Source organism: Loxodonta africana, chromosome 11, assembly GCF_030014295.1.
Source record: "Loxodonta africana isolate mLoxAfr1 chromosome 11, mLoxAfr1.hap2, whole genome shotgun sequence".
In the NCBI taxonomy this organism is placed as follows: Eukaryota; Metazoa; Chordata; class Mammalia; order Proboscidea; family Elephantidae; genus Loxodonta; species Loxodonta africana.
The window spans coordinates 21,115,978-21,139,507 of record NC_087352.1 but is presented as its reverse complement, the minus strand read 5'-3'; the positions used below and the strand labels follow the sequence as shown (position 1 = coordinate 21,139,507).

Genomic DNA, 23,530 nt, shown 5'->3' with positions numbered 1-23,530 from the left:
AAAAGGGTTACATGTTTATTGGAATGCACTGTGCACACTGAATGTTTCTCCTACCTAGTGTTGTAAAGCAGGCCTAAACGTATTCTAGAAACAAATATTGGGTATTGTAGCTTATAAAGACCATGTAACTCTGACTTCAGCCAATATTTGATTGGATATACTAAAAAAAGGAACTAGAATTTTCCAAAAAAAACTCATGCTGTTGGTTTGAATACAGTAGACCTACATATAGAAAGAGCCCTGGTGGCTCGGTGGTTAAGTGTTTGGCTGCTAACCAAAAGACAAGCAGTTCAAATCCACCAGCCGCTCCTTGGAAACCCTATGGGGCAGTTCTACTCTGTCCCATAGGGTCGCTATGAGTAGGACTTGATTCTACGGCAATGATTTTTTTGTGTATAGAGTATATAGACCTTAGGTCAAAAACCTGAGCCCTACCAAGGAATTTTACATTTGAAGAGATATGCAGGCTGTCATGGATAAAACTGTGTCCCCAAAAATATGCATCAACTTGGTTTGGCCATGATTCCCAGTATCGTGTGGCTGTCCTCCATTTTGCGATTTTCCTATGTTATAAATCATAACCTCTGCCTGTGGTTAAAGAGGATTACAGTGGGATATAACATCCTTGCTCAGGGCACTATATCCCACCATAAAGGAAGCTTCCCTACGGTATGGCCTGCAACAGCTTTTATCTTACAAGAGATAAAATGAAAGGGAAGCAAGCAGAGAGTTGAGGTCCTCATACCACCAAGAAAGCAAAGCCAGGAGCAGAGGCTGTCCTTTGGACCTGAGGCTCCTGCACGGAGAAGCTCCTAGACCGAGGGAAGGCTGATGACAAGGACCTTCCTCCAGAGCCAAAAGCGTTCCCCTAGAGCTGTAGCCTACTAGACCGTGAGAGAATAAATTTCTCTTTGTTAAAGCCATCCACTTGTAGTATTTCTGTTACAGCAGCACTAGATGACTAACACACAGACCTACCCAGGGCTGCTGAGAACAGAAGATTTGTATTTGAAGGAAGGACCTACAGAAAAAAAAAAAAAAAATGACTATTTTGCTTTTCTGAATTTCAAGCAAACAATTTGTGTTTGGGTACACCAAAACAGAAAAAGTCAGTGCCCATCAGAAGGAGCCCCTGTCCAGAATGGAAGTTAAAGGCAGCCGGTGAATAGACAGCCTAGTCTGCTCGCTTGAAGTCACCACCTAGGCCCAGTCAATGAGTGGAAATGGGGAAAGTGCAGCAATGAAGAGATGGGCTGGTTTTGGAAATGTGCCATTGGCACCCACTGACCTAGCCCATGGAGACTAGGGATGAGGGACAGAGAGAAATGGCAGGCTGGTCAGACGTGCAGGGAGTTGTGTGGACTCCTGAGCTTCGGATGGTGCCTGCTGACCTAGCCCATGAGGGATAGGGATGAGAGAGGAGAGAGAAGGGGCTGGCTAGTCTGAAGTGCCGGGAGATGTGTGTGAAATTCCGAGCTTACAGCTGGTACACATTGTAACCTAGCTTGGATGGCTAGGCGTGAACTGACCAGAACCCAAATTAATGAAGAGGAAGATGTCTGATACTGTGAGCCGGCATAAACTGCTACAATTTGATGGCTTGCTCTGGACTGGACTTTGCTTATAGATGCAGATGCTCAAAGTTCCAACCGAAATAGAAGATTCTGACCTCCACCTCATAGGAATCAGCACTGGGCTGTTGACGCTGATTCTCCTTCCCCATTGTGAAGTTAAAGAAGGTCATATGCCCCGCTGCGCCATTTTTATAGGGACACAGTGCTGGACTACAGTAGCCAAATCTAAACTCCCTTAAAAGTTCTGCTGACACCTGGTGAAGCTCAAAGCAATAATCTCTCAGTTTAATTTTATCAGATGCCAGAAAAGGTGAAGCTGAGATAACTTGCAAAGAACCTGACCAGATTAGAAAAACCTACAACAGACCTGAGTGGCTGGTACCTGAGTAACCTGACCCTGAGGACTATTTGCTACTGAAAGACTAATTATTAACAATTAAGACTTGTAAAATGATTGGAAGGGGGAAGTGAATCCTTCAAACACAAAAAGGCCAACAGCCAGAAGAACCAGAGGGTGGCCTGTGGAGCACTGAATTACTTAATATGGTCTTTCTAACCATAGTCTTTGAAACTCTCAACAAATATGTGGGTGGGACTACGCAAATGAGGTACTTCTTGCCCACCGAGAGGGCTGGATAGCTTGCTAATAACGTAAATAAGATGCATGGCATCCTTGTAAGGATGTGACCCTGGAAATAAGGTATATGGAACCCCAGCAAGATGATTGTTCAGTTTTGCCATCCCATTAGGCTTAAAATGAGTGATCCCCCAAGCAGGAAGGGGGGATCTCATGACCACCAAGAAGAGACAAGAGTGGTATCAGTCCTCAGATCTGGTATCCCTGTACTGAGAAACTCTTTGACCCAAAAGACAGAGAGAGAGAACTGTAGCACCAGAGATATTGAGAGATGGCAAGAAGCAGTGACAATAGTACCAGGAGACAAGGAGGAAACTGGTATGAGATGGAACGGTGGGCTTTCTCACCTATGGAGTGAGAAAGCTCTGTGTCTTTGGGCAGGAGGCTTGCCGGCAGAGTAGGGTGCATCTAGGCACTTGAAGGAGCTAGGTTTGTCTACCCATGGAGGTAGAAATGAGCACCTACAGGCCAAGGCTTACTGGCAGGGTGAGGTGCCTATGGGCACTTACCGGCAGAACTAAAGGAGCTTTGTAACACTTACCTGAGTAGTGTAGAGGCCAGGCCTAGGGGCCAAGAGCTAGAGAGAGACCTGCCTGTGAGCATGGCTGAGAAGGGACTGTCCTGATTGAAGAGCTATATCCTGAGGGTTCCTGAACCTGAATTGTAACCTGGTACTTCCACAATAAACCCCACAATTGTGAGTATTATCTGCGAGTTCTGTGTGGCCACTGCAAAAATTTATTGAACCCAGCAGAGAAGTAGAGAGTGATGTGGGAGGAAAAGCTGGTGCCAGAATTGGTTAAAAAAAAAAAAGTTTGGAGGATGGAGGCATGTCTGACTTCTGCCTCACAGGAATCAGCCTTGGGCTATTGCTCTTAATTCTCCTTCCCTTATGAAGTTAGAGGAGATCATATGCCACCCCTATACCATTCTTACAGTCACTTTGCCAGAGGAAAAAATAAAGAACAAAATAGAGATCAGAGAGCAAACTAGAAAGTATCCATGCATATGAAGCTTTGTGGGCCCAAAGGTCTCTGTCACAGATTAGAATCAACTGCTATACATTCAGGAGCCCTGGCGATGAAGTGGTTAAAATGCCCAGCTGCTAACTGAAAGGTCACCAGTTCAAACCCCCCTGCCACTCCAGGGGAGAAAGGCATGACAGTCCGGTTCCATAAAGATCACATCCTTGGAAACCCAATGGGGCAGTTCAACTCTGTCCTGTAGAGTCCCTATGAATCAGAAGGAATGGACCACAATGGGCTTTGGGCTTGGGCTATATATTCAAACAATGGAATGCTACTGAGCAACTATACGTATATGGCAGGAAAGCAAACAATACATAAACCAATGGGCATGACTGAATTGGAACCTCCATCTGTACTTAGCCAACCCATGAATTTAAGGAGAAAAAACATATGATTATCTAAATCAAGGCTTTCAAACTACTGCCTGGGCACTGTACCTGCTTCTGTCCCAGCAGTCGAGGTTCAAACCTCAACCCAACCACCAGCCAGGGGTCCTGGACATCCAAAGCTTCAGTCCTTACAAGCCTCTGAACCACAGGAACAGATCACATGCCCACCCTAGCATTACTGTGAAATCTGAACCCGATTTTATCTATCCCCCTCCTCCACCCAACATGGCTGAGTCCCATTTTAAATCCTGAACCCTACACCGCGTAAACTGTAAAAACCACCCCTACTCCTTACAGAGTGATTCGCAAAGACCCCCCTTCCCTTAATCTTTGTACAAAGGCATGCCCCCCTCCCCAATGTCTCATACCTGTTAAACGTTCAAACTCAAGCCATAAATTTCAGCTATTCTCCCGGTAAACCAGGACATTTTCCACGGCTGTTTTTCAGAACTGCACACAATTTATGCCACCTGTCCTGGGTTCAGTCAGACCTCACTCAAAAAATGATGACGTTAGCTCCCATCGAGTCTGTACTTCATAGAGTTTTCTTGGCTATCTCTGAGGAGCCCTTGTGTCGCAATGGTTAAGGGCTCAGCTGCTAATGGAAAGGTCGGTGGTTGGACCCACCCAGCGGCTCTGCGGAGAAAAAAGAACCGATGCTCGGTTCTTGTAAAGATTACAGCCAAGAAAACCTCATACGGCAGTTCTACTCTGTCTCATGGAGTCAACTACCAGTCAAAATCAACTTCACTAAACACAACAAACAAATCTTCACGGACGTAGACCGCCAGGCCTTTCCTTCCCCAGAGTTGCTAGTCGGGTTTCAACCCCCGACCTTTAGGTTACAGCCAAATGCAAAATGCAAGCGCCACCCGGAAATGCACTATTTGGGAACTAAGGGACGGGTTTATGTTAGTTTGACCGTTAAAAGTTTTTCTGACCCAGTCGACTGAAACCAACCAATCAAAAAGAAACCAGTACCCCATAGTAACCAATGGGTTACCTTTCGCCGTTTTTATAATCCCGCCCCTCAAAATTAAGACTTCTCGCTTAACCAATCCCTTAGAACTTCTGTTAGCGCTTCCTTCGTTTTCTTTAAAGCATTTTCCTTCGCTCCCCAACAACGAGTTTAGGGCCAGTCAGCTAGGAGACTACCCACTTAATACACTGTGTTTAAAAAACTATGTCTTTTTTCCTTTCCACACCCAAAAAACACGGGACGCCCACCTGCTTGCCCCAAACACCTCCATCCCGGGGTTCCCATCAGGAACTCCATGGGTCTTCACTACATCAGGTCCACACACCTCCCTCGCTCTGTTCCAAGGACAAAACATGCACTAGCCTGTTTTTCTTCTGAACCACGACCTCCCAAACGTTGCACTTATTTCTATTAACGGTTTCTACTTCTCGACCCCTCGCCCAGAAACCACTTCCGCCTACGGCGGCCGGCGAGGGCCTGCAACTTTTGGAGGACCGCGAACAATGGGATTTCCGGCACGGTCGGCGCTTTTCTCCTAGGAGGCGGCCATATCTGAATACCTGCCGTACAGAAGGGAATGTGACGTTGTTTTATGCCAGTAGCCAGGAACGACCTGGAAGCCGAGACAGCCGCGGAAATTGTCCTGTTTCCTGGCTCCTTGGCCCTTGAGGAAAAGGGATAGATTTCCAGAGGCTAGCGCTTCACAAGGAAATCATGGAACGGATTAAATTGCTTGCAGCCGCCGAGCCGAAAAGTAATATGGCCGCGCCCTGTTACAATTTTGTTTTTAAAAAAATTGGGGAACGTACAAGTGGGAGTTTAGTGTCTGACAGCAGAGACGTGCTCCTGGGAAGGGAAAAGACCAAAAAAAAAAAAAAGCCTGTAAGCAGACAATCACGGAAAGGTTCTGAAAGACAACGACTTGTAGGAAGCGGCTTTTAAAGACAGAAAAAGGTTTGGAGAAGCTGGAACTGTATGAACCAATACAGACCAGGTGAATGAGCGTAGGTTATATTTGGGCTGGGGAGATAGAGGAAAGGCCAGTAAAGGTGAGGCCAATAAAAGGCAGTAAAGTTCTGGAGCCAATGGGAAGATCGGAACATTGTTCTGAAGGCAGGAAAAGAATTTAGAGTTCAAAAATATTAAGGTTAACAGCTTTTTGCCACTCTTTTGAATTTTCCGTATGAAGGTTTGTCTTTTCTCCATTTATTTAGTCATTCAATATATTTTTAATGTTAGTATAGATCATGCATATTTATCCTCTACTTTGGATTATAATCCATAGCATTATTATTTATTTAGTTGTCAAATAATTCCAATCTTAACCATTGGGAGCTATTGCAGGTTGGCTTCTGTGTCCTTTGACCAGCTCCTGTTTTTTTGTTTTGGAAGCAATTCTTTCCTTTCTGTCACTTCGAGACGCTTCAGGCTCACCTTGTTTTTTCCCTATTGCAGCCCTAAAATCAGCCATTTCTCCATGGAGCCCAGGTTCCTTTTACTGGAGCTTGGTATTTAAAAACAGAATTGAATGGGGGTAGGCTCATTGCTACTGGGGTATCATTGCTTCTAGGTCCTCTCGGTGGACACATGTTAAGGATTGAATTTTGTCCCCCCAAAATATGTATTGTAAATCCTAACCACTATGCCTGTGGTTATATCTCATATGAGAGTGGGTCGTCTTTGTTATGTTAACGTAGCACAATTAGTATAGGGTGTGTTTTTCGTCAGTCTCGTGTGTGTGTGTGTGTGTGTGTGTGTGTGTTCAAATCCAGTTTTAATTAAAATTTTTTGGCAATTTTGCTAGCAGTACAAATTCTTTGACTGTGATCACTGGATACATTAGACATGAGTTTATTTTGGTTTATTGTGGGTTTAGACAATTGTACTTTCCTAAATCCCCTACCCTTTGTTTCATTACCAGTTGGCAAAATGCCTTAAGTTTCTCTATCCACAACAACCTATTACGCATAAAAAAAGGAATTCATAAAATAAGATTGAAAAAATAAAATTCCCAGATTCAAAATATTCTCTTCAAATATTAAGAACATACAAAGTATATTAAAGACATCTACATTTAGTCCTCCAGGTAGCAAGGCAGGCTATTTGATGTCTGTAGTTTCTTGTTTTTACTTATTGCTAATTACAGTTCAGAGACCAAAGAGCTTCCAAAACCTATAAAACCTTCACTGACATTCCCAGTTCCAATGGAATTAGAGGGTAGAATAAGGAGAGCAGTTGATTTTGGTCTTTAAAATCACAAAGACTTTTTCTCCTCCAATAGCTCAGGACACTATCTGCATACTTACCCAGTGCCATTGAGTCGATTCCGACTCATAGCGACCCTATAGGACAGAGTAGAACTGCCCCATAGAGTTTCCAAGGAGCGCCTGGTGGATTTGAACTGCTGACCTCTTGGTTAGCAGCTATAGCCCTTAACCACTACGCCACCAGGGTTTGCATTTGCATACTTAGTGCCTTCTAATTAGTGTCTACCCTACAGTAAGATCTAAGTATTGGCTAATCTAAGTGTATTACTAGAGAGCAAATGATAGGAGGCCTTCCTGTTAAGGCAAAATGTTCAGCAGACCTTAACACTTCACAGGGTCTGGTGCTCCTTAGTTGTTCTCTAGTGAACCTTATGTTGTAAATGGTGTCCTGATTCCAATTTTTCTATGAAATGTCATGGTGATTTTGCTTTTATGTCCTGTTCTTTTATCAAAGGCATGGCACGTATCAAAAGGTAGACTGTACAGATGAAAGCTCACAGCAGATTCCTTTTGGCTGATATTCTCTACCCCATAAAAGTAAGCCAATAAAATGGTTGATGTAGGCTCACTCGTTTCCCCTCAAGGTTCTTTAAGACTTCTTGATCATCTCATTGAACTTTTTGTCAGGCCAGGCAAATAGTGTCTCCTTTACAGTTCCTTGTAGCATCTTCAGAAAGCAGTGGGAGTCAGTATGATCATGGATACTGTTGCCGTGTCCTTCACCCCAACACAGAATCATCAGATTAAGTTTTCCATTTCCTTGATCCACAAGATTTCGGGTATATCTGCACTGGTCAAACTTAGCGTACACTGCAGACTCGGTGGGGGGTCACTCTAGTATGTTTCCATGGCAATCTGCATCTCCCCCACATTGATCTCATCACCGGTGAAAAACTGCTGTAGCATGCCGATCAGATCCGCCAAGGTTCCTGGCTTTAGCCCCTCGGTCCACTCCATCCCGCTCAGAGCCGGCGGCGCACGTGTCTCACTGCTGAGCTGCGGTGGAGTCCTTAGCAGAGGAGCAGCGCGACGCACCCTAGCTGCCAGCTAGACAGCTACAGATACACACACACAAATCCCCCAGATGATCGAGTGCCAAAATGTAAAGAATCCCTCGCAAAGATGTTAAGATACCTGGGCTCCCTACAGCCACAGGTGCACACGAATCAAGATCAAATCTGCCTTGAGTTAATCTTTTAATCTATAAAAGAGATTAAACAAGCAAGCCAGTGAGCAGAGATAGAGGAAGAAAGATGCCAAGCCAAATGAAGATCATCCAGCAGGAGAAGCTCAAAAAAGACACCTTCCTCCAGAGCCGACACAGAGAGAAAGCATTCTCCTAGAGTTGGCACCCTAACCTCAGATTCAGACTTCTAGCCTCCTATACTGTGAGAATATAAATTTGTTCAAGCCACCCATTTGTGGTATTTCTGTCACAGCAGCACTAGATAACTAAGACAGAAGTTGGCACTGAAAGTCCAGTGCTGCTCTAACAGATACTTAAAATGTGGAAGGAGTTTTGGAATTGGGTAATGGCTGGAGGCTGGAAGAGTTTTAAGGTGATTCATAGTAACAGCCTAGATTGCCTTGAAGAGCCTGTTGGTAGAATTATGGATGTTAAAGGCAATTCTGATGAGGGCTCAGATGGAAGTGAGAAGAGCTACAAAGTCTCTATCATCTTAGAGAATACATATGGAACCAGCAGCAGAATGTTACTAGACATGTGGACTATTAAATGTGCTTCTGGTGAGGCTTTAAAAGAAAACTATGAATGTGTGATTGGACAATGGAGGACGGTCGATGCTTTTTTTGCAGTGGCAAAAAACTTGTCTGAATTATGTTCGAATGTTTGGTGGAAGGTAAAACTTGTGAGATTTCTAAGCAAGACCTTAAAGGGGTCACATGATTTCTTCTTGCTGCTTATAGTAAAGCGCAAGAGGAAAGAGATGGACTTAAAAATGAACTGTGCAAAATGAAAACAGAACTTAAAAATTTGGAAAATTCTGTTGTACAAACTAAGGACAGGTGTCTTAGATGTCTACACAGTGGCTACAAGGACATGGCTACACAATCTTTTGGTAACGAGATTGTCTTAGGCTGGGTTCTCTAGAGAAGCAAAACCAGTAAAGCATATAAATATATATAGGAAGAGATTTATATCAAAAAAATGGCTCAAGCAATTGTAGAGGCTAGAATGTCCCAAGTCCGTGGATTAGGATAGAGACTTCTCCTGATTCATATAGCTGCAGGGGCTGGCGAACCCAAGATAGGCAGGTGGGAAAGCAGGGCTCTTGCTCATAGGCTGTGAATATCAACAAATCTCACGACTGGCAGGCAAGACTTCAAGGCTTCTCCTGATTCACATAGCTGCAGGGGCTGGTGAGCCCAAGATTGGCAGGTGAGCTGACACCTTAAGTCCCAAGAACCGGAGATCAGATGAACAGGAGGCAGCTGCAGGGTCCGGAGCGAGCAAAAAGCCAGAACATCTGCTTTTAACGCCCTTTAAACTGATTGGCTACTCACAGTAGATTCCATCATGGGAGTGATCACATATAAACATTGAAAATCATGGCCCAGCCAAGTTGACACACAATCTTAACCATCACAGAGATTAAGCCTATGACTGAATGATCTAACCACTTAATACAGCAGAATACCCACCAGCTTAGACCGAAGGGGACAAAGAAAGGTTGACAGGAAAGAACACTGTCCGCCTTTTGGAATTCTATAGGCAAGAAACAGGCCAAAGGAGCTATACCTGTTGTCTTCCAAAAAAACAAAAGGACCATCCCTGGAGCAGCTTGGAGATCAGCAGAGCTGCTGGAAGGAGTACAGCAAGCAGCGTCTTCTTGGGTTCAAAGGGTGGAGCCACGGTCTCCTGGATCTCAAAGGGTGGGGCCACAGCCTCCAAGGTTTCAAAAAGTCAGATCTTCACCAACTAGGTTCCGGAGTGTGGGGTTGTGCAGTGTGGCTTTTCTAGCCATGGTCTTGTAACTCCCACCCAAGAAATTGGGCAGGACTGTGAGATAGGGTAATTTTAGCCCATCAAAGGGATTGGTCAGTTTTGCCATCCCTCTGGACTTGAGGTGAGCCATCCCAGAGGCAGGAAAGAGAAGATCTCATCACCACCGAGGAAGAACATCCAGGAGCCAGCACATCCTTTGGACCCTGGGATCCCTGTACTGAGAAGCTCCTAGAGCCAAGATAGAGAGCTATAACACTGAAGACAGCAAGGCGTGGCAGCTGAGGCTTAGCAGCAGGAGATGGCAAGGTAGGCTCCCTGGCCCATGGATCAAGAAAGATGAGTGCCTTTAGGCAGAGGCCGAGGGTCAGGGAGAGGTGGTGTTCCTGGGATCACAGCTGGGAAGAAGCTGTTCTGATGGAAAAAATGTATCCTGAGTGATCTTGAACATGAATTGTAACCTATTACTTCCCTGATAAACCCCACAATCATGAGTATGGTCTGTGAGTTTTGTGTGGCCATTGCAGTGAATTACCGAGCCCAAAAGAGAAGTAGTGTGCTGTGGGCCGAACAGTTGTTGTCAGGATTAGTAAAGATGGTGAAGGGAGGAGGCATGTCTGAACTCCACCTCATAGGAATCAGCCTTGGGATGTTGATCTTGATTCTCTTCTCCCCCTTGTGAAGTTAGAGGAGCTCAGACACTGCCTCCACGCTGTTTTTACAGGTTACTGTTAAGGCATACCTGTGGAATGGGGCCACCAACCAAAGCTAAGGGGGTAGGGCTGTCACGCCCAAGGAGCAGAAGGATGGTGCCTGCTGGGGCTGAGGTGGTGGGGCAGCCACTCAGATGGACTAGGAGAATGGGGCTGCCCAAAGCTGAGGGAGCAGAGCTGTCATCCCAGTGAGCCTGGAAGGCGGAGCTAAGGCCCAGGGCCGAGAAGCCTCCACCCAAAACCCAGACAGCATGGCCAACACCTAGAATCTGGAGGGCAGGGGCATTGCCTAGATGGTTCCAAAGAACAGAGGATTATTTTCAAGCCTTGAGAACTAATGTAAATTGTTCTGCTGGGTTTTGGACTTGCTTGGTGTCCATTATCCCTTCTTTCTGTCCAATTTCTCCCATTTGTAATGGAAATGTCTACCATGTGCCTGTTCCACCATTGTATTTTGGAAACAGGTAACTTTTAGATTTCACAGGTTCATAGTTGGAGGAATTTTGCCCCAGAATGGAATATGCCTAAAGTCTCACCCATATTTGATTTAGAAGATAAGATTTAACACTTTTAGGACCATGTTATGGGGTGAATGTGTTTTGCACATGGCCACGGCATGAATTTTTGCGGTCCAAAGGGTAGAATGTTATAGATTGAATTGTGTCCCCCGTAAAATGTGTTGTAAATCCTAACCTCTAGCACATAATTTTTTTATAACATACACGTGTTTATACTAAGCAGTGATGAAATCAAATATCTGATTTTAATAAACCTTTTTTTATTTAGGAAAAAATTAGATTTACACAAAAGTTGCAAAGATACTACAAACAATTCCCATATAAAACCTTTCATTTTCCCCAATGGTTTAAGTGTCTTTGATGAGTATTCCAAACCACACCTGAAGGTTTATGCCTTGTGTTGGGTGGAGGCTGACTGTGCCAGGAAGACACACCACATGATATCAACCTCCTGATACGAACCTCATGATATCGACCAACCTAAGGAGGGGGAACTGTAATTAAAATATGTAATGAGGCCCTCAATAAAAGTTCTGGATACTAAAGATTCCTGGACTTCTTGGTTCATAAAAGACATTCCTATAGGTGGGAAGATAGCACATCCCTTTTTGGGACACAGAAGTTCCACGTTGAGAGCTATTGTGGATTGAATTGTGTTCCACATGATGTGTCAGCATCCTAACCCCTATACTTGTGGATGTAATCTCATTCAGAAATAGGGTTTTCTTTGCTATACTAACGAGGCTACATTAGTGTGTTGTTGTTAGGTGTCATCAGGTCGTTTTCGACTCATAGCAACCCTATGTACAATGGAACAAAACACTGCCTGGTCCTGCAACATCCTCACGATCATTGTTATGTGTTAGCCCATTGTTGCAGCCACCGTGTCAATCCATCTCATTGAGGGTCTTCCTCTTTTTCACTGACCCTCTACCAAGCATGATGTCCTTCTCCAGGGACTGACCCCTTCTGATAACATGTCCAACGTATCTGAGACATAGTCTAGCCATCCTTGCTTCTAAGGAGCATTCTGGATATACTTCTTCAAGGCAGATTTGGTCATTCTTTTTGAAGTCCATGGTATATTCAATATTCTTCTCCAACACCACAATACAAAGGCATCAATTCTTCTTCAGTCTTCCTTATTTACCATGTAGTTTTGACATGCATATTAGGCTATCGAGAACACCACGGCTTGGGTCAGGCGCACCTTAGTCTTCAAGGTGACATCTTTGCTTTTTAACAATTTACAGAGGTCTTTTCAGGCTTAATGGTCTGACTGAGACTGGAGAGACCCCAGAGGACATAGCTCCCAGACTCTCTGTTAGCCCAAAACTAAAACTATTCCCGAAACCAACTCTTCAGACAAAGATTAGACTGGACTTTAAGACATAAAATGATACTGATGAAGAGCGTGCTTCTTAGCTCAAGTAGACACATGAGACTAAGTGGGCAGCCCCTGTCTGGAGCCGAGATGAGGAGGCGGAGGGAGACAGGAGCTGGTTGAATGGACACGGGAAATAGAGGGTGGAGAGAAGGTCTGTGCTGTCACATTACAGGGAGAGCAACTAGGATCACATAACAATGTGTGTATAAGTTTTTGTATGAGAAACTGACTTAAGGTCTTTTGCAGCAGATTTGCCCAGTGCAATGTGTCATTTGATTTCTTGACTGCTGCTTCCATGGGTGTTGATTGTGGATCCTAGTAAAATGAAATCCTCGACAACTTCAATCTTTTCTATGTTTATCATGATGTTCCCTCTTGGTCCAGTTGTGAGGATTTTTGTTTTATGTTGAGGTGTAATCCATACTGAAGGCTGTTGTCTTTGATCTTCATAAGTAAGTGCCTCAAGTCATCTTCAGTTTGGCCCACCAAGGGGAATGGACAGCTTGCTAATAGTACAAATAAGGTGTATGACATTCTTATGGGGGTGAGACCAGAAGGTGTGTGGAACCCTAACAAGGGGATTATTCAGTTTTGCCATCCCATTAGGCTTAAAATGAGCTATCCCAGAGGCCAAAGTGGGGACTTGACTACCACCAAGAAGAACAGACAGGAGTGCAGCGCATCCTTTGGATTCAGGATCCCTGCGTTGGGAACCTCCTAGGCCCAGGAGATGGAGAGTGAGAGCTGTAACACCAGAGATGGTGAGAAGCAGCTGCAGAGAAATGGCAGCAGCAGAGGTAGCAGTACCAGAAGACCCGCAGGAGACAGTACAGTGGGCATCCCAGACCATTAAAAAAGAAAACAGCACCTTAGGGCAGGAGGATTGCTGGTGGAGTAGGGTGCCTCAGGGCACTTGGCAGAGCTAGGTTTGCAGACCCACCCAACCGACTGACCCAATTGACGGAGACAGCCAAGCACCTTAGGACGTGAGGCTTGCTGGCAGAGTGGGGTGCCTCTGGGGACTTGTCGGTGGAGCTAGGCTTGCCAACCCCACGGAGTTAGAGCAGAGTGCCTTCAGGCCAAGGATTACTGGTGAAGTGGGGTTATTCTGGGTACTTATCGGTAGAGCTAAAGAGCTTTGTAACACTTGCCTGAGAAGGGCAGAGACTGAGCTGGCCCAAGAGGCTCGAGGGCATGAGAGGCTAAGGGCCAGGGAGAGGCCTGCCTGTGGCACGGTTGGGAAGAGGCTGTCCTGATTGAAGAACTGTATTCTGAGTATTTCTAAACTTGAATTGTAACCTGTTACCTCCTTAATAAACCCATAAGTGTGAGCATAGTCTGTGAGTTCTGTGTGGCCATTGCAATGAATTACCAAACACAGCAGAGAAGTAGAGGGTGCTGTGGGAGGGATAACTGGTGTCAGAACTATTAAAAAGTTTGGAGAAAGGAGGTATGTCTGACCTCTACCCAACAGGAAAAAGCCTTGGGGTGCTGATCTTGATTCTCCTTCCCCTTGTGAAGTTAGAGGAGGTTAGTCGCCGCCCTAACATTTTTACAAGAATAGTAACTCAGTCTATAGTTGGAGGTATGAGGATAGCCAAGAAAGACACGACTTACACTCAGGAACTGGATAAAACAATGCTTTACTCAGCCAGAGGAAGGACAGAGCAAGGTCAGCTTCAGTAGTGGAATTCCGACCCCTATGGCCAGCATGTCACTCCCCACAGCAGCTGCTGCAGGTATGATGGTCTGCATGCGCCCCTCTTGTGATGCAGAAGACCTCCTTCCCTCCCCAACAGGAAAAGATATAAAAATGGGGTTATCCACGTGCGATATAATGCACACATTTAGCAAAATACTGACATATGCTCAGGACAAGAGGGGAAGATGAGCTGAGAGGCCACGATCTGCTGTACGATGTGTTTTGGGTCAAGAAACCTACGCAAGGGAGTTAGCCTACACTCTCATCCCCCCAGAGCAGCCAGGCTGACACTTCTGGTCCTAAGCACAAGATTCATGTGTAGCTCAAAAGGAAGCCAGCAGGCTGTTCCCAGACTGATCCCAACACATATACTTTGGACTATATAATCTGTTAGCATCATTATTATGTGACTAAAATTATTTCAGCTTTAGCTGTTCAGTGCTATTTCAGGTTGGCTCCTTTGTCCCTCTGACATGTCCCTATCCTTTTGTTTTTAAAGCAATTCTTTACTGTCACTTCAAGGTGTTCCAGGCTAATCTTGTATTCTACCTGTCCCAGCCCTAGAATCACTCATTTCACCAAAGGTATTTGATTTCTCTCAGTGGAGAGTGGTATTTAGAAACTAAGATCTGGACAGGAGTGTGCTCAGTGCTACTGGGGTGTCACTGCTTCTAGGTCCTCTCTGTGAACACAGCGAATAACCCATGTATACACTCATCTGTAAGTATTTCTGCATTTGCCTAATGATACACATACTAAAGTAAATACGAATTTATATTTTTATATTCCACTCTAATCCAGCACCATAAAGTTCCTTATACACTTTCCTCGTAGGTTAGTTGTAGTTTCTTTCTCTGAGAGTGAAAAATCTGGCTGCTATTATCTAAAATTGATTTATTTATTTCTTCAACCCTAGTATATGTCTCAGAATCACTATTGAATACCTCAAGAAAGTTTCTGGGTGACAATTCCATTCTGTAAACTACGTTCCAATGGCCCGTTCACTTCAATGACAAAACACTCTTAGATTAGTTTACTGGTTCACTCATTCACTTTGCAAATCAATATGTTAGTTTTCTGTGTGCTAGGAAATATAAAATGATGTAAACCGATGCTCTCCAATATAACTTTCTGTAATGACAGAAATAACGGACATTTCTCCCAGTATATACCTTCTAGCCATATAAGAGCTACAAAGTCTTACTCATTGTCTGGGCTGTCCAAACTGTTAGGCAACAGTCACATATGGGTACTGAACACTTCAAATATGGCTAATGCCATAAGAAAGTAAAGTTTTAATTTTGTTTTTTTTTAACTTTAAAACTTAAATAGTCACAAGAACTATCAAGAAATTTATAGAGAGCAACGAGGAGTATATAGCAAGGTGTACATAAATTTTTGTATGAGAGACTGACTTGATTTGTAAACTTTCACTTAAAGCAGAATAAAATAAAAAAAGAACTTCATAATCTACCCAGGGAAAAAGATATGAGCAAGCTAAAAGAAAAAAAAAAAAGGTATTTTTTTCCTAGGTTGTTTTAGTATCATTACAAGCAGTCCTTACCCCAGGAGTCCGTAGGTGGGTGTCATGGGTTGAAATGTGTTCGCCCAAAAATGTGTGTATCAATTTGGCTGGGCCATGATCTCCAGTATTCTGTGGTTGTCTTCCATTTTGTGATTGTAATTTTATGTTAAAGATGATTAGGGTGGGATTATAACACCCTTACCAGGTTACATCCTTGATCCAATGTAAAGGGATTTTCCCTGGGGTGTGGCCTATGCCACCTTTCCTCTCTCAAGAGATAAAAGGAAAGGGAAGCTAGCAGGGAGTGGGAACCTCATACAACCAAGAAAAAAGCACTAGGAGCAAAGCATATCCCTTGGACCCCAGGTTCCTGTGCAGAGATGCTCCCAGACCAAGGAAAGATTGATGACAAGGACTTCCTCCAGAGGTGACAGAGAGAGAAAGCCTTCCCCTGGAGCTGACTCACCGAATTTGGACTTGTAGCCTACTAGATTCTGAGAGAAAAAACTTCTCTTTGTTAAAGCCATCCACTTGTGGTATTTCTGTTATAGCAACACTAGATGACTAAGAGAGTGGGACAAACAGTGAAAATGTTCAGCTGCCCATCAAAAGGTCGGAGGTTTGAGACCACTCACAGATGCTTCAGAAGAAAGGTCTTACAATCTCTTTCCAAAAATAAGCCACTGAAAATCCTTGGAGCACAGTTTTAATGTGACACACATGGGATTACTACAAGTCGGATTCAATTCAATAACAACTGGTTTTTCAAGAAGAAATTATCATAAGAAGTTGTTAGGACTTTCTAACTCCTAAAAATCTAACTAAACCCCTTATAGCAATTACTCTGTGTCTATTTTATATAAAGGAGATAATGTATGCTTTTACTAGACTCACTGGAGGGTAACATTTTCTGCAACATAAAATAAGACATAATTGATCACTGAAGGCACTACCACATTCACTGGATTAATAAGGTTTCTCACCTGTACAGATTCTCTGTTATTTCCTGAGGGTTCACATCTGGCAATGGGCTGTCCCACAAGGATTATGTTCCTACTTGTTAGGAGTCCACTGGTGTTTACTGAAGACTGAGATGCCACAGAAGGCATTTGTATAGTCATTGTATTAACAGGGTTTTTATGCTGCGTGAGACCACTGGTACGTGATGAGCTCTGACTTGCTGCAGAAGGGTCTTCCACCTTGTCTGAATCTACACGTTTCACTCCTGTGTGTATTAATTTATGATTAAAACGATCAAGCATGGAAGCAAATTTTTGTCCACATACATTGCAGACATAGGGTCTCTTTCTTGTATGAATTCTTTCATGTAAATTTAGTTGTTTCTTTCGGTTGAAAGCTTTCCCACATTCACTGCATTGAAAGCATTTCTCTATTTTATGTGTTTTCTCATGTATATTGAGCCATGATTTCTTAAGAAGGACTTTGTCACAGTCTGCGCCTTCATAGGATGACTGTCTATGAATTCGCTGATGAGCAGTGAGACTTAACTCACGGCTGAAGCATTTTCCACATTCACTGCATATACAGGGTTTCTCTACAGTATGTGTTTTCTGATGCATGTTGAGTCCTGATTTCGTGATAAATGACTTGTGACATTCTGTGCATTCATAAGGTTTTTCTCCTGTGTGAGCTTTCTGATGGTTAGTGAGCATGAATTTTCGGGAGAAGGTTTTCCCACATAGGCTGCATCTATGAGATTTCTCTACTGCATGAATTTTCTGATGTATATTGAGGTCTGATTTCATGGGAAACCCTTTGCCACATTCTGTGTTTTTATAAGGTTTATCTACCATGTGAGCTCTTTGATGTTCAGTGAGCATGTACTTTTTAGAAAAGGCTTTCCCACATAGACTGCATCTATGAGGTTTCTCACCTGTATGAATCATCTGATGATTCATGAGCACAGACTTCCAGAAAAAGGCTTTCCCACATTCACTACATACATGCGGTTTCTCTCTCTTGTGAGATTTCTGGTGCTTAATGAGTTGGGACTTCACAGTTTTGGATTTTCGACAATCAGAGAATTTAAATTCAGTATTAAATTGCTCATGGTTAGCATGGAGAAATATTTTCTCATCTCTATTAATCTTAGCTGAGTTCGTTATTCCATATCTTCTGCTCTGATTTATTAATGTTAAAATTGATTTCACCGTTTTTCCACGTAAGTCAAACATACTATGATTTTGCCTTAAAGCAAAATGGCTTTTGTGCTGATGAATAATAGTTTCAAACGCATTATCTTCATGGCATTGTTCCATTCTATTCACCCTGCTTTCATTTTGAGTGTTCCCCAGCAGATGATTACCAACTTCCTGGATTTCTAGAAAAGAAGAGAACAATAAATCCTTCCATCATCTTGATTTGATTTGAAATTGTGATTTTTAAAAATCCTTTGATGTGAGGTGCCTCTTTAATGACAATTCTGTGATATAAGTATAAATAAAACTTCATGTTTAATGTTCCTTGCACACTGGTAAAAAACACAATATAAACAACCCAGAAGGTGAAAGCAGTTAGTGTACAAAAAAAGGTTAGCTAAAACATAATTAATACATACACATTTGGCTGTTCCCCAACAAGACCTTAAAAAACATAAAGAGACTGTAAAATACAGGGAAGTCTCTGACCAAAAGATTACAGAGGTTGGAGAGCCACCTGATCCAAATTGGGAAGAACAGATTAATTCCACAAATCCTTACTGAATGACAATTATGCACCACGCACAGTACTAGTGTTGGGGATACACAAACACATTCCTTATGCTTATGCAATTGACATTTTAGTTTGGTAAAACAACCTAAGGCAAAAAAGCAAGGAAAGACATAGGGCTTATAATTAATGTTATCCAAACTTGGTCTTTGAGGGATATGGTTCCTGAGTGATAACTATAAACTCTTGGGTTTTCCTGAGTTACACATAGTTACATATAGTTTTCCAGAATGGATTTGACAGATTATGCTAATGAGGTGACTAAGGTGGGGTTTGCCAGGGGCAGTGCAGTGAATTACTTAATATGGCCCTTCGTGCCATGTATGATCTTGTGACTCCCACAAAATGACCTGGTGGGACTATGCAAATAAGGTGCTTGTGGCCCACCAAGGGGACTGGACAGCCTTCTAATATTGTAAATAAGGAATATGGAACATGTGTAGGGGTGGGACCATGCAAATAAAGTGTACAGAACCCTAATGAGGGGATTGGTCACTTTTGCCATTCCTCTAGGCTTAGAATTAGCCATCTCAGAGGCGCAAAGAGGGGACTTTAATACCATCAAGAAAGAAGACCCAGGAGTGGAGTACATTCTTTGGACCTGGGGTCCTTGCGCTAAGAGCCTCCTAGACCCAGGAAAGAGAGAGAGAACTCTAACACTAGACATGGCACAAGATAGGAAAAAGCGGCAACCAAAGAACAGCAGCAGCAGAACCAGGAGACCAGCGTGAGATGGCACTGTGGGCTTCTCATCCCACGAAGCAGGCACCTACAGTGTATTTGTCAACCCACAGAGCAAGAGAGCTGAGAATCTTTGGACAGGTGACTTCTTGGCAGAGCATGGTGCCTCCAGACACTTGTTGTAAGGCAGCTACAGTGGATGTGCCAACCCACGGACTGAGGGAGCTAAGAGCCTTGAGGTAGGAGGCTTCCTGATGGAGTGGGGTGCCTCCGACACTTGGTGGAGCTAGGCTTGCTGATCCATGGAGTGAGAGTGCTGAGTGCCCTCAGGCAGGAGGTTTCCTGGTGGGTTGGGGTGCCTCTGGGCACTAATCAGCTGAGCTAAAGAGCTTTAACACCTGCCCAAGCAGGGCAGAGGGTGGGCACCAGCAGGGGAGCGAGGGCCAAGAGGAACCCTCTCCTGAGGGGGCCGAGAGGAGCCTGTCCTAAGGGGCCCAAGAGGAGCCTTGCATGGCGGAGAGGAGCTGAGATAGATAGCTGTCCTGCAGTGAAGAAGGGAGACTTTCCCTACATGCTTCCTGATCCTGATCCCCAGTTGTAGCCTGTTGATCTTGATCCTGAGTTGTAAATTCTTACTTCCCTAATAAACCCCATAATCCTGAGTATTGTCTGTGAGTTCTATGTGGCGACTGCAACGAATTATCAAACCTAGCAGAAAAGTAGACGATGCCATAGGAGGGACAGCTGGTGTCAGGATTGGTAAAAAGCTTTGAGGGTGGAGTTATGCTTGACCTCCATCTCATAGGAATCAGCCTTGTGTGGATGCTGATGATGATTCTCTCCCATGATGAAGTCAGAGGAGGTCAGACTCCACCACCGCCACTTTTACGCCAGGCCAGGAAATCCACCTGACCACAGGGAGGTGGGCTGATTCAATCAATCATGCCTATGTTATAAGGCCCCAATAAAGCCTCTGGACATAGAAGCTCCGCCGGCTTCCTAGTTGGTGAAAGACATTGATGCAGGTCTTTTTGGGAAATAGAAGCTCCATACTGGAAACCCTCCCAAACATCTCCACATGTGTCTCTTCATTTGTATTCTTCTGCTACAACAAAACTGTAATCGTAAGTATACCACTGGCCTGAGTTGTCCTAGGGAATTATCAAGCCTCAAGGTAATACTAGAAACAAGCAGGTCTGAAGTGAGGAGAACCCCTGAGCTTAGGCTGTTATCCTGAGGGAGTGGAGATTTTGTAGCTAGTAGGTCAAAACTGAGAGATCCTGGGGGGCCCGAGAGCTTTGAGCTGACATTGTGAAGAGGTAGCGGGGAAACTCTGAATCTGTGGCCAGGGGATCCGAAGTAAGGGGGGCACTGGGGGCTTCCAAGCTCGCAGGCAACATCTGAATCTTGGGCCAACTTGGAAGCCTAGAGAACTGTGTCCTCTAACTTGTGAGCCCTGACCTAGCTCCAAGTGATTAGGAGAAGAAGTGCTGCATGGGCAGCTGGTGTCAGAATTTAACAGAGTTACAAGTTAGGTAGGGAATTTTGATTTATGAAAGACATAAAGTAAGAAGCTCAAGAGTGTGAAAGTAGTTTGAAAGAGGGGGATGGGAGAGGTGTAGGAAATCAAGATATATTTTAGAGGAAGAGAAGGCTCACTGATGGGTTCATTGTTGCCTGGGTGAGGATGGGAGGAGGAAAACAAACTGAGGGATCAAGGATTACTCCTAGTATTTGGCATGAGTGTAGTAATGGCTTTTAACGAGATGAAAAGTATCCTTGAAATACAGAATGTGGGGCGAATCAAGAGAACATTCTGAAGCATATCAACTTTAAGTGGTTATTACACATCCCAGTACATAAATGAAGATATCTGAGCAGGCCAGTCCTAAGGGAGCCAAGAGGAGTCCTTTGTGGCCCAGAGGGGGCATGCATGGCAGAGAGAAGGGCCTGCTTACTTGCATGGACAAGAGGACCTGAGAGAGATGTCCTGCATTGAAGAAGGAAGAGATGTGTTCTCTACTTCAAAGGAGCCTTCCAGGCTTTGCCTACATGCTTCCTGATCCTGAGTTATACCCTATTACTTCCTTAATAAACCACTTAACTGGAAGTATGTAAGTACTGCATTGGGCAAATCTGCTGCAAAAGACCTCTTTAAAGTGTTAAAAAGCAAAAGTGTCACTTTGAGGCCTAAGGTGCACCTGACTCAGCCATGGTATTTTCATTCACTTCATATGAATGCCAAAGCCGGACAATGAATAAGGAAGATCGAAGAAGAACTGATGCCTTTGAATTATGGTGCTGGTGAAGAATATTGAACATATCATGGACTTCCAGAAGAACGAATAAATCTGTCTTGGAAGAAATATAACCAGAATGCTCCCTAGACACAAGGATGTGAGACTTCTCATGTACTTTGGACATGTTATCAGGAGGGACAAGTCCCTGGAGAAGGACATCATGCTTGGTAAAGCAGAGGGTGAACGAAAGACCCTCAATGAGATGGACCTACACAGTGGCTGCAACATTGGGCTCAAACATGGCAACGATTGTGAGGATGGTGCAGGACCAGGCAGTGCTTCATTCTGTTGTACACAGGGTCACTATGAGCTGGAACTGACTTGATGGCACCTAACAGTGACAACAATGGTCTGTGAGTTCTTTCTGGCCATTCCAACAAACTATCAAACCCAGCAGAGAAGAAGAGAGTGTCATGGGGAGGACGGCTGGTGTCCGAATTGGTTAAAAAAAAAAAAAGGTTGGAGAGTGGAGGTATTTCTGACCTCCACCTCATGGGAATCAGCTTTGGGCTGATCTTGATTCTCACTGCTCCTCCAGAAGTTAGACAAGTTCTGGATCATACTGCTACCACAATTCAAGAACAAATGAGAAAATGGAAACCGAACCTTTCCAGAGTAACAGAAAACAGAAGCTAAGGAAACACATAACGGCACAGTGAGAGACCGGTTTACTGTGGGGGCACAACATCTAAGGTGGATTGGATGTGAGGAAAGGAAATCGGTATTACCCAATGGGGGAGGAAAGGTACCATATTCAGTAGACTGTTATGAACTTAAAGTTCGCTCTTCGAAAAGTGGAATTTCAAAGCAAGGGAGTGGAAGGATGTAAAGGAGGGCAAGATTTCAAAATACTAGAAAGAAGAGAACTATACAAACAAAAATATCAAGATGTAGAGCAAATAAACAAGGATCTGATCTCAGAAGAGGCAAAAGGAGATATTTTTCTCTAAACTCAAGAAAAAGAGGCTCCACATGGGAGAGGGATACGTGGAGGCACTGTTAGGAATCCTCAGACACCCTTCACAGCTGCAACGCCTTCTCTCACTAGAATGTGACTTCCACAGCCTTCCCCCTCTTGATGGTTTTCGTTCGCTCACCTGAAAAGGTTGGGCTATGGATTTTGTCATCTAAAGTCCATGGTGGTTCTCCTCGTTCCAATCTGGAGAGCGCATCTGGTTTGCTGACTTGACACCCTGTTCGTGGGAAATCACAGAATCTTAGACTCACCAAGGTGGGCTTGGGTTTGTGAAGACGGCATAATATTACATTTGGGAGAAAAGAATTTCCACATGTACACAGTAAAGGTTTTTCTCTCGGGAGTAGGGAGTATATACCCACTTATCTAGGGCCAGAGATTAGACTGAGAATCCACCACTTCAGAGGCCCACAGACACTCCAAAGTTTTCAGTAACTGAGAAAGGCCAGCGACAGGGCATTCTGAATGACACAGGGAAGCTGTCCTCACCCACGGACACCAGGTTGTTGTAGTTCTCCAACATCACATCCTGGTACAGGTCCTTCTGAGCAGGGTCCAGGAGCTGCCACTCCTCCCTGGTGAACTTGACAGCCACATCATCGAATGCCAGTGATACCTGTGACAACAGCGTCTTGTTTAGTCATTTTCTTTAGATGATATAAATGAAATGTGAAGGACGTTGTTCTGTTTGTTTCCTTTATACAGGCTGCATCTATATACCTAATTTTTTTAAATACCTTATAAAAAAAACAAAATCATCACAAAATATGCTGTAATTATACATTTGATCATCCATCATTCATCAAATGAGATTTTTTTTTAATGTGGAGCAATTAATTCCTCTTTGTAACCAAGGAACATCTCACATTCACACATATACACTTAAATACACACGTGTGTCTGTGTATATATGTGTGTGTGTAAGTATGTGTTTGCATATTTGGCCATCTATTTGCTAAGCGATAAACATAATGTAAGTGACACCCAGGAGAATAAAACATGTTCTACATTCAACATGAGCCTTCACAACCAATATCAGAATCTACAGCAAAAATATCCTAGATATCAGAATTACAAGAAACTATGTATTTAATAACTGTGATATGATGAAAAGAATTAGAGAAACTATCAAATGTATTTAAAGAATAAGAAACAAGATGAT

The 23,530-nt window shown here is 43.8% G+C and overlaps 2 protein-coding genes and 1 pseudogene across 5 annotated transcripts in view; all 3 read right to left on the bottom strand.

Moving 5' to 3' along the window:
- LOC100677340 (zinc finger protein 613-like) overlaps nucleotides 1-4,846 on the bottom strand; it is a 63,082-nt gene extending 58,236 nt beyond the window's left edge. For 2 of the 3 annotated variants that reach the window (XM_023543444.2, XM_064294156.1), the window contains exon 1: nucleotides 3,997-4,846. The gene's annotated coding sequence lies outside the window, so the exon portion shown is untranslated. The remainder of the gene's footprint in view (nucleotides 1-3,996) is intronic. The other variant, XR_002784706.2, reaches the window with a different exon arrangement.
- A 1,656-nt stretch (nucleotides 4,847-6,502) lies between these two features.
- LOC100670316 (cysteine dioxygenase type 1-like) lies at nucleotides 6,503-8,351 on the bottom strand (annotated as a pseudogene).
- Nucleotides 8,352-10,363: 2,012 nt separating this feature from the next.
- The window catches only part of LOC100676772 (zinc finger protein 350-like), a 32,111-nt gene continuing 18,944 nt past the window's right edge, over nucleotides 10,364-23,530 (bottom strand). For both annotated transcript variants that reach the window (XM_010586586.3, XM_010586585.3), the window contains exons 3-5: nucleotides 22,858-22,984; nucleotides 22,490-22,585; nucleotides 10,364-18,022 (exon numbers count right to left, since the gene is read on the bottom strand). In XM_010586586.3, coding sequence (XP_010584888.2) covers nucleotides 16,572-18,022; nucleotides 22,490-22,585; nucleotides 22,858-22,984 — 1,674 coding nt within the window. In that variant the 3' untranslated portion in view covers nucleotides 10,364-16,571. The remainder of the gene's footprint in view (nucleotides 18,023-22,489; nucleotides 22,586-22,857; nucleotides 22,985-23,530) is intronic.